This window comes from Dermochelys coriacea, chromosome 1 (genome assembly GCF_009764565.3).
Source record: "Dermochelys coriacea isolate rDerCor1 chromosome 1, rDerCor1.pri.v4, whole genome shotgun sequence".
Taxonomy (NCBI): Eukaryota; Metazoa; Chordata; order Testudines; family Dermochelyidae; genus Dermochelys; species Dermochelys coriacea.
The window spans coordinates 101,660,347-101,675,179 of record NC_050068.2 but is presented as its reverse complement, the minus strand read 5'-3'; the positions used below and the strand labels follow the sequence as shown (position 1 = coordinate 101,675,179).

At 39.7% G+C, this 14,833-nt stretch overlaps 1 protein-coding gene across 1 annotated transcript in view; it reads left to right on the top strand.

Annotated features, from left to right (window-relative positions):
* FGF14 (fibroblast growth factor 14) overlaps positions 1-14,833 on the top strand; it is a 205,685-nt gene that overhangs the window by 33,451 nt on the left and 157,401 nt on the right. The window contains 1 exon segment of the mRNA XM_038373943.2: positions 11,533-11,643. Coding sequence (XP_038229871.1) covers positions 11,533-11,643 — 111 coding nt within the window.

The window sequence follows — 14,833 nt, the reverse complement described above, 5'->3', positions numbered from 1 at the left end:
ATTTTTGTGTAAATGGAGTTTCCATTGTTTCTAGTCATAACTTGCTTAATTTCATTGGAGACAGGTAGATAGCTGTAATGTTCCCTCCTGTCTGGGAGAGACCTATTTTCTCCCTTTGTTTGGTCACAGCCTGTAAAACCTAATATCAGTGAATACCCACCATTCCTTATATAGTGTTAAAAACTTATATTTTATGATTATATTAATCACAGTGTATCATAGGCTTTCATCAAAAACCTCACTCAACAAACTTTCATAATACAGTAATATTGTATACAATCAGTTGATTCAATTGCCTATCACTTGAGGTTCAAACCTCTGTCTTCACAGTCCAAATAAAGTTTCTCTTCTCTTTTAAAAGCTGTCTCCTCCCCTGCTTTTTATCTTGATAGCTTTGTTTACCTAACATGTAAATGGACCTTCATTGTTTGCCTGACAACCAGGCTGATCAGAGAAACAAATACATATTCCTTTGTTTAGGGCAGACTATTTATCTCCACCCACCTCCCCCAATATGCCTGGTTTAAACACAATTTAGTCATCATCCCAATATATATCTATAATGCTTGATATGCTCTTTGTAATGATCAGTGAGTTATTAGTATTTTAGTGCCATATTGCATTATACCTTTTAGATACAGATTATAACTATAAGGAGTTGGGGTACACTGAAATGATCAGGCCAGCTGTAACTCATTTCCTTATACTAGTGAGCCCTTTTGCATTGGGATGCTGTTAGGGTCCCACCGCTCCCATCTTACAAAACTGCAGGATGGCTAGCAATTGGCTGCCCAGAGGTAGCAGGTCAGTGCCCACTTTCCTGGGCAAGGCATAAAAGAATGCTGAAGTCATTTCCTACTGTAAATCAAAGAGAATGTTACTTTCAAACAGAAAGTGACTAGCACATGCTAAAGTAACAGCTACACCCTCTCCACCAATGTGATATATCATAAGCACTCTAACAGTGTCAAGGCCTGTAATAAGAAAAGGAGTACTTGTGGCACCTTAGAGACTAACAAATTAAGGTGCCACAAGTACTCCTTTTCTTTTTGCGAATACAGACTAACACGGCTGCTACTCAAAGGCCTGTAATGTGGATTATCTGAACTAGTAAATGTATTTTTACTAGAAAATGTATTTTGTCCCAGCCAAGGGGTTTGAATATTTGTATACCCACCTTGGCTACTTCCAGGTGCTCTTTTAGGTTGGCTTGCATTTCTTGAATGGTCTCTACCAGATCAGAGGTAGCAGGAACCATTGTGGATGAAGGGACAGAAGGGTGGAAATGAGGATGAAAACCATAGTTGGAGTAGAAGGACTGGATCAGATAGAGGTGTGTTCCATGTTGCAAATTCAGCAAGTGGGAGTAATTCAACCCAATTGTTTTGGCAGCTGTTCAGGAAGCAGCACAGGTATTGTCCATGTGCCTGGCTGACCTATTCTGATTGGCCCTCCATCTGAGCGTGCTGTGAGGTGGATGCTGGTATCAGACATCTAGCACATGAAACACCTCAACTGGGAGCCATGGTCAGCCATAAGGTGGTCAGGGTGGCTATGGAGGCAGAAGATCTATGTAACCAGAAGATATGCAATAGTTTCTGCATTAGGGAGACATAAGGATGGTACAAAATGGGTCATTTTGATAAGCTGGTCCACAACAGTTGGAGTGGTATTGTAGCCTTCAGATTTGGGTAGTTCTGCTATAAAATCAAGGGTTATGTGTGACCAGGACTGGGAAGGGTTCTCAGATGACATGAGGAGACTGAAAGGCCTGCTCTAGGCAGGTTTTGTTCGAGCATAGGTGCTTGACGTAGGACCAAATATCATCCCACATTTGTAGCCACCAGAATGATGGTGTCTACAATATGCAAAGTCTTGGATTGCCCAAAGTGACTTCCCCGGGGGGTATCATGATTTGTGTGCAGCACTTCCAGCCTTGTGGAACTGTTGAGGACTTACAGACAGCCATTGATGTAAAGGAGGTTATTGAATTAAGAATAGTGGCATATGGTTGTACTGGGGAGACCTTCCTTGGATGAAGTTATGAGTTTAAGGAAGGGATCGTTAGAGAAAGCAACTGGAAGCATGGTAAGGAAGTCTGTGACTACGGACCCACAAACTACATGGTGTAGTTTTAATTTGCCTGGTGGTGGTTCTTTGGTATGAGTGAGTTTTGTATATTATTCTGCTTTATGTTTGAAGACCCCAGTTTTATCATTCTTCTTGTCTGGACAATACATGATTGTGAAATTGAATCTCAAGAAAAATAAGGCCCAATGCAACTGCCCCTCTTTCAGCACCTAGGCAGATTATTGGTATTCTAGATTCTTATAGTCAGTTAAGAGTAGGATGAGGTGTTTGGCCACCTCAAGGTAGTGATGCCAGTCCACAATCCAGTAACTCTTTTTTCTAATTCATAATTGAGTGCGAGTAACTCCTTTTTCTATTTCATAATTGCATTTGACTGGGGTGAGTTTTTGTGAAAAATATGCACATGGATGCATCTTGTGCTGGTGCCCTGTTTCTTGGGATAGTATTGCCTTGATGGCTACATTAGAGGTGTCAGCCTGAAGGAAAAAGGGTTAGTCAGGATCAGGGTGGACCAGGACTGGACAAACGTGAAAGCTAACTTCAGGTGTCCAAAGGCCTGGTGGGACTCCAGGGGCCATGAAACCTTGATGGTTTTTAGAGGATGGCAGTTATAGGAGCTGTGATCTTTGAAAAGTTTGGAGTAAATCTCCTGTAATAGTTGGCAAATTCTATGAACCTCTGGATGTCTCTCATGCTCTAGGGTTCAGCTCAATCCTGAGTTGCAGATATTTCTGAGGGTCCATGAATAAACTGTCTGCTTACAGGATGAAAACCCCCCTCCCCCAAAAAAGTGGCTTTTTAATGTGTCTTCTGCAAATGACTTACCAAATATTATTATATTATCAACTACAGTTCGTTAACAACATAGTAAAAGCATATGAATTGGTTACTAACTTAGATTGGTTAATAATTAGATCACATAGTGTTTCAATATCATGTGTTGCAAAGAGCCACAGGAGACACATTGAAGAGCCACTTGCGGCTCACAAGCCTCAGTCTGAGTATCACTGATGTATAAATATTTGGTTCAGTGCCCTGTAGTCTACTCAGAATCTGAGAGCCATCTTTCTTCTTCAGAAAAAGTGCCATGTTTCCTGCAAAGCTGTGGATAAAACCTTTGGTTCTCCTGGAGGTACTCCTTTAATGCTGCTAGCTCTAGTTCAGACATAGAATATATATGCCCGAACGGAACATTGGCTCTGGGCTGAAGGTCAATGGGGCAATCGTAAACACAATGTGAGAGTAGTGGGTCTGCTTTCTCTTTTTTCGAAGATGTTGTGTTAGTCTTGGTATTTCACAGGAAGATGTGGGCCATCATGCAGGGATGTCATTTGTAGGTCTGACATGGTTGCCACCATGGGGGGAACATCTGGCTTACTGGAGCGGAATCCTCTGGCTTGGTTTCTAGGATATTGAGTTTTTGAATGAGAAGGCAATTCTCCCTACAGATGCTCAAAGGAAAGGTAGTGACACGCTGGGACCATAGGATATGGGGTTCATGACAAATGAGCCAGGGTTCCCCTAAAATCAGGGTGAAATGCAGGGAGGAAATAAGGTTGAATTGTAGGACTTCCTGGTACTACCCAATCACCACTTCCATGTGGTCTCCTATGTATCTGGATTCGATGCCAGTGGAAACCGATCTACTGTTTCTACCAGGTCTTTGGTAACCTTGGATTGTATTGGGAGACTGAGGACCCAGGCCATGGAAGAATCCATAAAATTTTCCCCTACTCCTGAATCAGTCAAGGGCCTACTGTATGGGAAAGGCTCACTCTACTTGTGGGATTCACAATTGCAAAGGAAACTGTAGAAGTGGAGATGGATGGGGAACTCCTGGGTTAACATTATCCTGAGGTTAATCCCTGGTGGTACCCAGGCTTGGGTCCCTGACTAAGTTAGTCTTTTCCGTCATCAGGTAAGCAGGGCTTTTGAGAGGGCACCTTGATACTGCATGCCCTATTCCTGTATAATAGAAGCAGGAGTCCTCCGGTCCTCTACGCTCTTGTTCTTCAGGAGGTAGGTGGGGCCATCCAGTGTCAGCTGGTATCGACTTGATCGAGGTCAAGCTTGCCTGGGCCTGAGGATGGAGCTTTAGGTGAAGTGAGGGAGATTGGTAGGCTCTTCCTACATTCCAGTTGGTGCAACCTGGTGTCTATCCAGATGCACAGGTCCATGAAGGCTTCTAAACTGGTGGTGGGACCCACCCGTGCCAGCTCATCTTTTAGTTCTTCTCCAAGGCCAAGGTGAAACTGATGGAGGAGTGGAGCATCATTCCAGGCAGTATCTATAGTCAAATGTCTGAACTGACTGTTACCAGATTTGCCTGTTACTTTGGGGTATGCTTATTTATTAGGGTTACTCTTCTGGGGGTGGGAGGGTGTCTGTAATTCTTTCAATGTACTTCTTGTGTCGTTTGTGTTCTCATACAGAGCTCTACTTCTCCTTCTGCAAGTTCCCTCCCAGTGGAGCTATCCTGCAGGACCTAGGTTCCCCAGGGTTAGGTTCCTGCAGCCTCAGAATCAGACAAACACACACACACACACACACACATAAACAGAGTGCATCTGAGAGGACCAGGTTAATCAGCACTCCCAAGCTGATCCCTTATATGTCCCTGGATTCAGCAGGCTGTGTCGTGCAGCACTTCCAAGCTGCCACCCTCATATGCCCCAGGTTAGCACGTCCATATCCCCACATTCATGTTGCAACTGTTCTGGTAGTAATCCACTTAATGAGAAAACCCACAGAATTTTGGGGCGCTGCAGGGATCTTTAGCTTAGGTATGAGGAGCATTGCTGCAGAGCGAACGGGGAAGCCAAAAAACACCCATGAGGGGGGGAGAGAGAGAGAGAGAGAGAGAGAAGCAACCAGCTTAACCATGAAAATTATTTATTGCCAGGTAATAACCATACAAGGGAGCCAAACAAACAAAACAGTTACAATATTAAATCTTACTTAAATTTGATTATAAAAGTCAGGTTTGGAAAATTATAACTGGTCATACAAGTCAGGGTCAGAAGGCCATACCTACAGAGAGAGAGAGAGTGAGCTGCATTCTCACCACACCGTGAAGCTTGAATCAGTCAAGGTTCCCAGGTGATGGTGGTAGCTGAGGGTCTGGAGTGCTGGAGACAGGCAGATCCCCCAGTCATGATCAGTCAGGAGAAGATGAAGTCCCAATAGAACGGATTCAGATTTTGGATCCAGGCATCAGAACACTTATTTGAGCATGGGTAGGGGTTTTTGTAGGGAAACAACAATAGTTCAAGGGAGAACACTAGATTTGTTTATGGGTAAACTGATGGCTTAAGGGAGTATACCAAAGTTGTTTTGTTCCGGCTAGACAATAGGAACTGATCATTTCTGATTATAGGCAGTGTTCCTTCGAGGGAGTTCACAGTGCAATTATGGAGCTTCAGTATTTTGTATACCAATAAAGGATTTATTACTGGAAGTGGTCTGATAACTACTGAGCTGGGTGTGTGCAGGCATGGGTTCATTAACATCTGGAGCAGAGATCCCCCATCATGCAGTGCTTTCATGCTTTTCTGGTCCCAAAGTTCCATGTGGTTCTTGCCTTAGAATCTCTGTTTTCCATTCTGTATGTTAATGGAGATGCATCCCTGTCCCATCTTCAGTGAAAATGAGGCTGGGGGAGTTTCCTTAATTCTGTCACCCTAGTCCAAAGGGATTTAGGTGTGTCTCCCACTGCCTTTTCATTGCTTTTTGTAAGTCTTTCTTCTGATTGGTTTTGGTTCAAGTAGAGGCTGGGGAGGGGAAGGTCTTTTGTGAGTCAGGCTGGATACTGCCTCCTGGTTCCCCAAGAACACAGAGATGACAGGTAACATGACTGACACAGGAACGGGTTGACGGCAGGGTTTGCTGGAGCTTTCGTCTGGCAGTCTCTGCTGTGTGGATTGCATAAATGAGTCCCAGTTAGTCAGTACTAAGTGATTCTGTTCTAAAAAGGGAAAGGCCCATACCAAGGCCTTCCCGATAAGGAAGCTCAGTACCAGCCCCACCTGAACTTGATCTGTGACATAGTTCTGAGGCTGGAGCATAAACAGGAGCCTGCACTTGATAATGAACCCACAAAACTTACTGAGGGTATCATCAAATCTCTCCAGCAAAGGAACTCTGGGGCAGGTCAACCGAGTTTGTGTCGTAAGAGAAGCAGAATGGTTACCCACAACCGCTATGAGTGCCGTAACTTGCTCCTACAAGGAATGATTTCCTGTCTGAAGCTGTTGTATTGGGTCCCTCAGTTGTTGGTTTTCCATCTCGAGGGCAGTGATCTGCTCCTGAGGTCTCTCAGGGTCCTGGAACAATGGTGGGTCAAGAGCCCTGGCAGAGTCAATATTCAGTCCAGGGGTTCAAATATGAGGAGACCAGGGTGGTCTGAGCAAGCGGTAAGGGCTCATAGGATGGGCTGTCTGACCTAGTTGTTGGACCCAGGAGTAGAGTCAGGGTTGTGGTCATGCCAGGGGTCAATTTGGGGTCAGAGTCAGAAGTCATGCCAACAGTTAAGTCTGAGTTAGAGTTAGAAGTTATGCTAAGGGGTCAAACCAGAGGCAGAGGCGGAAGTCACACCAAAGGTCAAGCCACAATCAGCAACTGTGAGGTCAGGGTGAGGAAGCAGGAGCAGGGATGAAGCCAGGCAGCAAGAACCAGGTGAGGAAGCAGGAACTTGGTCTCAGAAGTCTGAGCAGCAACAGGCCTAGCAACTAGTTGCTCAGACAAGGAATGGGACAGGAATAAGAAGCCTTTTACCTGGTGGTGTCCAATTAGAAGTCTGCTGTTAGTCATCTGATCCTGCTGAGTCAGTGAGTATAGCTTCTCACCAGCAGTTATTTAGCTCTTGCAGCTCAGTGGCACAGAGAATAATGCTCCCACTTGGCAGTCCTGGTGGCCTGGGTTTGACACTTGTGGCACCTGACGGTCAGGCCTCCTGTAAGAAGAGAAGATGTGAAAAAAACAAACCCAAACAAAGAGGACATTCGCCTTTTTTTTCTTGAGGTCCCCAAGAGTGCTGCTATTAGTATCACTAACAATGAAGAATATCAAACACAGTCTCCAAGTGGCAGAATCACCTATGGTGTCACACGGGCCATGGTAGAAGTAACAGTTTTGAGATGAAGTGGCTGAATAATTAAAAGGCCATTGAGTTTCAAAGATAGTACTGACAGATGTCCAAGAAGAGTCAGAATAATTCCCTCATTTGTTGGGGGAAGTCACAATATTACCAGTCGCAAGTGTTGAAAAATCATAAGACAGGCCACCAAAATCATATTTTTAAAAATAGATATTTTAAATGTGTTCTTTGGGGCTTTTTTTTTTATAGTTGTTAGGATTCATCTTTTCAAGTTTTTCTGCACAGTCATGAAGGCTAGAAACTTTTTTATTTAAATGTAAGTTGAAATTCTCATGTACTCATCTGACACTAGGAGATAGGGCTTTAAGAAAAAGAAATAGCACAGGACATGATAAAATTACAGTAGTTGAGGTACTGAGGTAAGGTCATCCTCCCTCACCCTCTTCGTTTGTGTGTTTCATTGACAGTATTTCTTTGTGGTTGGTCTTGGTGGATATTTTTTTTTATGTGTGTTTAGTTTAGGCAGGAGCAAAGGTCAGGGGAGTGAGGGGACAGGAAATATGATGAATTGTAGCCACTAGTCCGTGAATTCTGATGCCTATCATATTGCTGGGATATAGTATAACCTTTTTAACCCTGGCACATCTCATGTGAGTGTGCACAGGTAATAAATATCAGTCCTTTAGCAGTACTCTGTGTCCCATTCTTATTAGGCAACTATTTCTTCTTAAAGAACATAAAAATGAATTGTATATGCTGTAAGGCCCTTTGGGACTGGTTTTGAAACTTTCTGAAGCTAAACAGACTTGTACTTTCTCTAATACTTTTAAATGACTGTAGTGCTTGTGGAAGATACCAGATTGAAACTCCTAGAGAATGAAATCTGCTGTTTAGCCACCAAACAGCTATAATACAAGCAGTAGTAGATTTCTCTGTCAGTGTGTCTCAGTTGTGTTCTGGAAGGCCACCTATATATTTGCAAGGGTAAGATTCAACGTCCCTGCCCTGTCATCCCTACATCTCTTTGCTAAAGATGCTGACCATGAGACTAATTTTCATAGTTTTTGTGAGGTGAACACTTGCTCCTTGTGAACTAGACTGAGATTAACAAATCATTTCACACACCCTCAGATATCAATAACCTTGGTCACTATCTGAGCTGATAACACAAAGATGAAAGGCTTCGTTTCTCAGTACCAATTCATTGAGCAATTTAGTCATTTGAGCACTACTTTAACTAATTAATTCATATTTCTACAGTGCTTTGAAGGTCTAGAGTGTTACAAGAAACAAGTACTGAGTATTACTATTTAGGGCTGGTCAAAAATATTCTGAACTAAACATTTTCTTATTGGAAAAGAGGCTTGCTGAGTTTGAAGTTTTCTAGGGGGAAAGAGCTTTTTGGCATAATTTTCCAACAGGAAAATTTAAATTAAACTTTCTGTAGGACACTTCGGCTTGTGGAGCATGAAGGGAGTGGGAGAAGGAGGTCCTAAGAATCTATAGATAAAAGGAAAATTAAAAATAAAGATTTTTTTGATACTACAGACAATTGTAACAGGAAGGTTTTATATCCTTTTTCTTCCATTATTTTCTCTGTCTTGTAAGAACTACTTTTCATAATGGAAGCATATGTTTTATATAAATCAATTCCAATAATTTTAAAAATGAAACTTCAAATGAAGGAGTCATGCTCACGTAACAATTGGCCAGGTTAGAATACATCTTTGATAGCTGAAAGCATTCACAACTCATGCAACTCACGCATATCTAGCCTATTAATGCACACTACATGCAATGTCTAGACTACTAATACAGAATGTGGCCTGCTTTATTGCCATTACTTTGCAGTATTTGAGTCTTGGCAAGAAAATGCTAAATGGAAAAGAACTGCCACATAGCACACAAGCCCCCCACCCCAAAATTCTGGCTTAATTTGTGTTCACTCACAAGATTATTTTCACTCATGTATAATTTTGTATATCTTATAAACCAGAGGTAGTTTAAAATAAAAGACCAACAATACAATTGTTTTCTTTTTTAAAAAAGCAAGTTGAGTTTATTTTTTTAAGTAGCTAAGAAAATTGCTTTTAAAAAGATGATTAAAGTGTAATTTTGATGGTCTACTCTAAATTTCAACTTTGTCAATCAGCACATTAGATGTAAACAGTTTCTGATAATGATTGACTTTAATTGAGCCTTCTTAGGAGACAGTGATTGTTTTAAATTAAAAATGGTACCTTTTCCATTTAGCTGAAAGCTTATTTGCATTCGTTTCAGCTTTGAACATAGACATAACCACCTACACTTTACTAACATTGTATTTTCTCCTTTTTTCCTTCTCTTAAAATGCTTCACGAATTTGTCAAACAAGTTAGCTTTAAATATTTCCTTACTGATCCTTGTAATTTTGGCAGTTTTGATATTTATTAAGAATGATTTATTAATTTTAAGCGTATCAATTTAGAAACACATATAAAATAAAATTGTTAAGTATGTGTAATGCCAGTCTGATCAGGGGTTTTTTGGGGGTTTTTTGAGTGATTAAAATGTTTTTCAGTATCCAGATTATGTCGATTAAGATAGTAGTTCAAGGAAAACCGTATACTCCAGTACTTTTAGAAGACTTGTCAAACTATTCCTGTGTAAGGGTTCTGCAAGCCTTGCTGACATAAATAATCTTTATACAAGTAGTCCAGTTATGAGTCACTCATGAAAAGCCAGGTTTGCAAGACTGACTGATACGGCATATATGAGGAACATTTTCTTATATTTCATAATACTTTGAACATTTTTGTACTGTAGTCTTTATAATAAAAGCCTCTGAAATATTTACAGTTTACAGTGTAAGATGGAAAAAGTAAATTTAAATGGTTCTGTTTGTTTAAAAAATGACTTGTTACACATTTTATGAATAGCAAATACATTGCAAAAAACCTGACAAGTTAATCATTTATGTAGATCATCAGTACTAGCTGACACCTTTTGGGAAACTTTGTAAACATTCTATTTAGGAATAATTCTGTTTATATGCCACTATTTTCCATATTCAATCTCCTTGTTCATTAAGGGCCAAGCTGTTGAATTCCTTACCCATATTGCAAGTAATCCTATTGACGTTAATGGGATTACTCATGAGAGTAACAGTTCATCAGTATGAGTAAGGGATTCATAATCTGGCCCTAAATAAGAGTATTTTCATGAAAACAGGGTCTGTATTTCTTAAGATTTCATCTATTCATCCTACTAATTGCTCATCTGAAGTTCTAATAAAATCTTTCTGATATTAGTTAATCGTTATGGAGATGAACATGATGTCATAAACACAAAATTATTGCTGTATCCCCACAGGTTGCTTGCCAGTCATATCTAATTTGTTGGGCAGAGTTGGGCCTGGTATGTATTTTGATGAAAGACATTTAAGTAAAACTCAGCTACTGCAGGAAGGTGGCATTCTTCCCTTGGAGGATTGAACTAATTTGCCAGCAAGGTGTTATGGGTGATGATGAGGCACCATCTTTGAGACAAAGCATAAAGTTGAAGCTCTGTGGTCCTTAATCAATCCAGTGGCAATTCTCATGAAAGTAGAGATGTTAAGCCTGGTGTCCTAGCCAAATTCCAATTTAGGGAGAATACACTTATCCTTTTAAAATTCCCCTTTTACATTTAACTGGGTAAGATATTTTTCAGTTCTCCTCCTAAATGCTGTTGCTAGTGAAGAACTCTTATGTCCTGCTGTAGGGATGGCTGTTTTTCAGAGCTGGGATTTTTACTGATACTTGTTTATTAGTCTATAAAGCACTTTGGTACCTTCCAATTATTATTATTATTTGGTACCTTTCAATTATTATTAAATATTACACAAAAAATGTGTCACTTAAGGTAGGGAATAAAATGAAGAAAAAAAAAAACAGATGAACTCTAAGCAACAAAGACAGTTTTTTCATGTGAGTGTCCCTAAGAGTGACCAGTGAAGTATAGTAATTAAATCTAAATTATATGAAATATGAACAGGATTTTTAGAAATGATTTTTTTTCCTTTAAATCACCTTTAATTGCAATCTGAAATGTCTTTGTAGGGGCTAATGTAGTTTAAACTAGAATTTTTCATACAGTAGTTCAGCTCTTTTTATCTCTGTTAATTACCATCAAGAATGTTCACAGGAGAAAAGAGGACATAAAACTGGTGTAGTAAAATTCTGATGGAAGAAATTTTCTGTCTTCATCTCCAACAGATATTGTCCTGTTTAGTACTACTGAGACAGTCTTCCTTCTACAATGAGAGAAATAGGGATAACTCTTGAAAAAAGTTTTGAGGCTAGTGACAAAATATGTTTGTCTTTCAGATCCACAGCTCAAGGGTATAGTGACCAGGTTATATTGCAGGCAAGGCTACTACTTGCAAATGCACCCCGATGGAACTCTCGATGGAACCAAGGATGACAGCAGTAATTCTAGTAAGTGACTGCTCTAGGAGAATGTATTAATCTCAAACACAGATTGCAGATGTAATCATTCAAATATATACGTGCAGACACTATTTTAATGGGTTTTGAGGAATTTTGATGTATTTTGGCAAAAAGATTCTGTCAGCTTAAAATATATTAAACACTAGCATGCCTTTTAAAGAATCCTTAGCACTACTGCATGAGTGAAAAAGTATCCAGGAAGGAAGCAATTATGCATTTTGTTAGTGTCTGACATTAAGTTTCAGATTTTCAAAAGTGATCAGCGTTGGTCTAACTCGACTCCCATTGAAGGCAATGATAAAATTCCAGTTGAAATCAGTGAGAGGAAAGTTAGGCCAATTTTGAGCACTTTCAAAAATCCACCATAAAACATTTATCAGCAACATTTTCCTTTATCTTTGAAAAATAAATATAGAAAAAAGAATAAAAGAAAATATCTTTGGAATGCTGAAAACCAAGGCAGTGTGATTAAGCATATGTATAACTGTAAGCATGTTGTTAGACTCATTGAAGCATATGCTTAAGTATCTAATTGGGCTGAATTGGGCTAAAGAGACTGATTCTACAAGATTACCAATGACTTCAATAGGATTTCTGCAAGTGCGGGGACTGCAGAACTGGAAACAATTTGAAAAGCTATCCAAACAAAAATGGTGTCACTTTTCAGATCTCTTATGGATCATTTTTCAGTGTTATTTCTTTCTGTATATATTGCTGAACATTTTGATTCAGATAATACATATATATTTTACCACTTGAGCTGCAAGTGGTGGGTAAGCAGACTTACCCTCACTCTCCAATGGTTTAATTTTAATAATTTTCATAAAGCACAGCAGACTTCTGAGGTTTATTTTTATTTTCTGTTTATAAGACATTTATTTACTCATTACTCGTACATTAATATATGTCTGGTTGGAATTAGCTGCAGGAGATGCAGGCTCTGTTTTTGTTTTGTTAGATCTTCTGTTATTGAGACTACAGCTGTTAAAACAATATGTGCCCTTAATGTATTTCATCCACAGATATTGTTACTGTTTTATTGACTGTTATACTTTTCAGGTTGTAGCAAACTAATTACTGTGTATATCACTGTTCTCTCTCTCTCCTATTTCTCTGTGTTCCTTTCTCATCTCCCCCGTTTTTCATAACTGTCTTTCTGTTCTCTCCCACTGAAGTACGTCCATTTCTAATGCCCCTTCTCTTTTGGCCCAGTACCACAAGCTGTGCAGAAACAAGATTCCCATTGCCTTCAATAGGAATGCATTTTGCTTGCATGAGGCTTGCAGGATGTGTGGGTTTTTTGTTTCTCTTCTCCTGCCTTCATTTGGGGAGACGTCTAGTGGCAGTAGTGCAGGGGTGTCCTTTTTATTGTTACAATACATCTAAATAAATAAATCTTTCTTAGAAACCTAATTGTGGACTTTGAAATCTTTGAAAATATAGGCCACAACCCCTTACTTTCCTCTCTTCTCTGTTGCCACTTTTTAAAATCTCCCATCTTTTCTCCCTCAGTGTTTTTTTCTTCCCTTTCTCTATCTGTCTGCCTGCTCTTTCATTCTCCCCCGTAGTTCCAAAATGCAGAATAATTTTTCTTGTCCAAAAACAGCTTATGCAAAATAAAGGTATTTCATATTCAAGATAAATAATGGTGGGTCCTGTTATATTTTACATTTGCATGAGTTAGAAATTAGGCTGTGAGTTTTCCCACAAATTTAACATTATTTGCTATGGAAAAAATGGGCACAATTCACCATTCAGCACAGCATTAATCCTGTAGCCATTTTGAAATCAATGGATTTACACCTTTGTAAAACATGAGTAACACAGTGGTGAACCAGGCCCAATGTCTGGATCAGTGGAAAATGCAATATAGTATTAAAAATGTTACCAGCCAAATGCATATATTGCCACTTTAAACTTTTAATATAAATAATATATCAATGCCAACACTATCTTGCAAATCAGAAAGATAATGTGTGTCACCATTTGTGCACTTTCAGGAATATATGAACAGCTATCAGTCTCTGTCTCCTTGCTGTTGCCAGTCCCTCATGTTAGTTCTTCGTCTTTTTCCCCCAGTTTTTGTTTGGAGTATGTTTTGTTTCCTTTCATGTTCCTATACTGTAATTCTGTTTTTACTATTCCCCCTTTAAAAAAAAAACATGAATTTTTCTTGTGGATGAACTAGCTTTTACTCTTGTGATTTGCCCTTCATTTTGCAATCTCCTTATTTTGAGAATTCAAGCCCCAGTCTTACTGGTGGATGTGGTTTGGCTGGCCCTAAGGGTGAGAAGTGAAAGAAGTATTCAGCATTCAACCTCACCCTCATCCTTACCTTATCTTGCTGCTGATTGGTTTGGAGTGGGGATGAGAATTCTTCTGACTGTTGAGTTTACACCTTGCCTATTTGATTAACAGTTGCCCCCAACTTGTGAGGGGCGTAGGGATACATTGATAGTCAGGTGGGAAGGGAAAGCACTTTTGTCCCCAACAGGAAGAATGGAGCTCACTCCTGTCCCCAACAGGAAGAATGGAGTTATCTCATGAACTACTGTGGTTTTAGTAGAATCCAGTTTGATTTAGAACATGGGCAAAACTGATTCTTTCATTTTGGAGATTGCAACTCGATCAAACTGCCTTAACTTCCTGTCTCATTTTGTTTCTCCTGCAAAAGAGACCTTAAACAATAATCACTAACATAGTTCAGTATAGTATTTACTTCCAACAGTTACTTATGTAATCAATATATTGATTATATATCATAAGCACAAGAGATCTAGTTTATGTTTAATTAAACCAAAACAACTACACACAGTTAATGGGTATTTGGTTTATTTCTTTGTTTTCGAAAGAAAAAAAGCATGAATAAAAAGAAGAAAAAGCAAGGATGATGTCTTCACTCTACAATACTGTGTTTTTGTTGATGTAAAGTAAACCTGATTTTAACATCTAAATGTTATTCCTTGTATTTAGCTTTCAGTTATAAATAGTTTGTGACAAAGCTCTGTCCTTGCCTCCGTGGTTCCTGCGTTTCCTGGCAGATTTCGCTAGCCTCAGAGGCTCACTATGACCCTGCATGTAACCCTTCTCTCTCTAGAGAAAGGGTCACAGTCTACTGAGCCATTTTCATCATAAGCCAGCGAGGGAGGTGAGGAGAAGTTATCCTTCCTTGCACAGT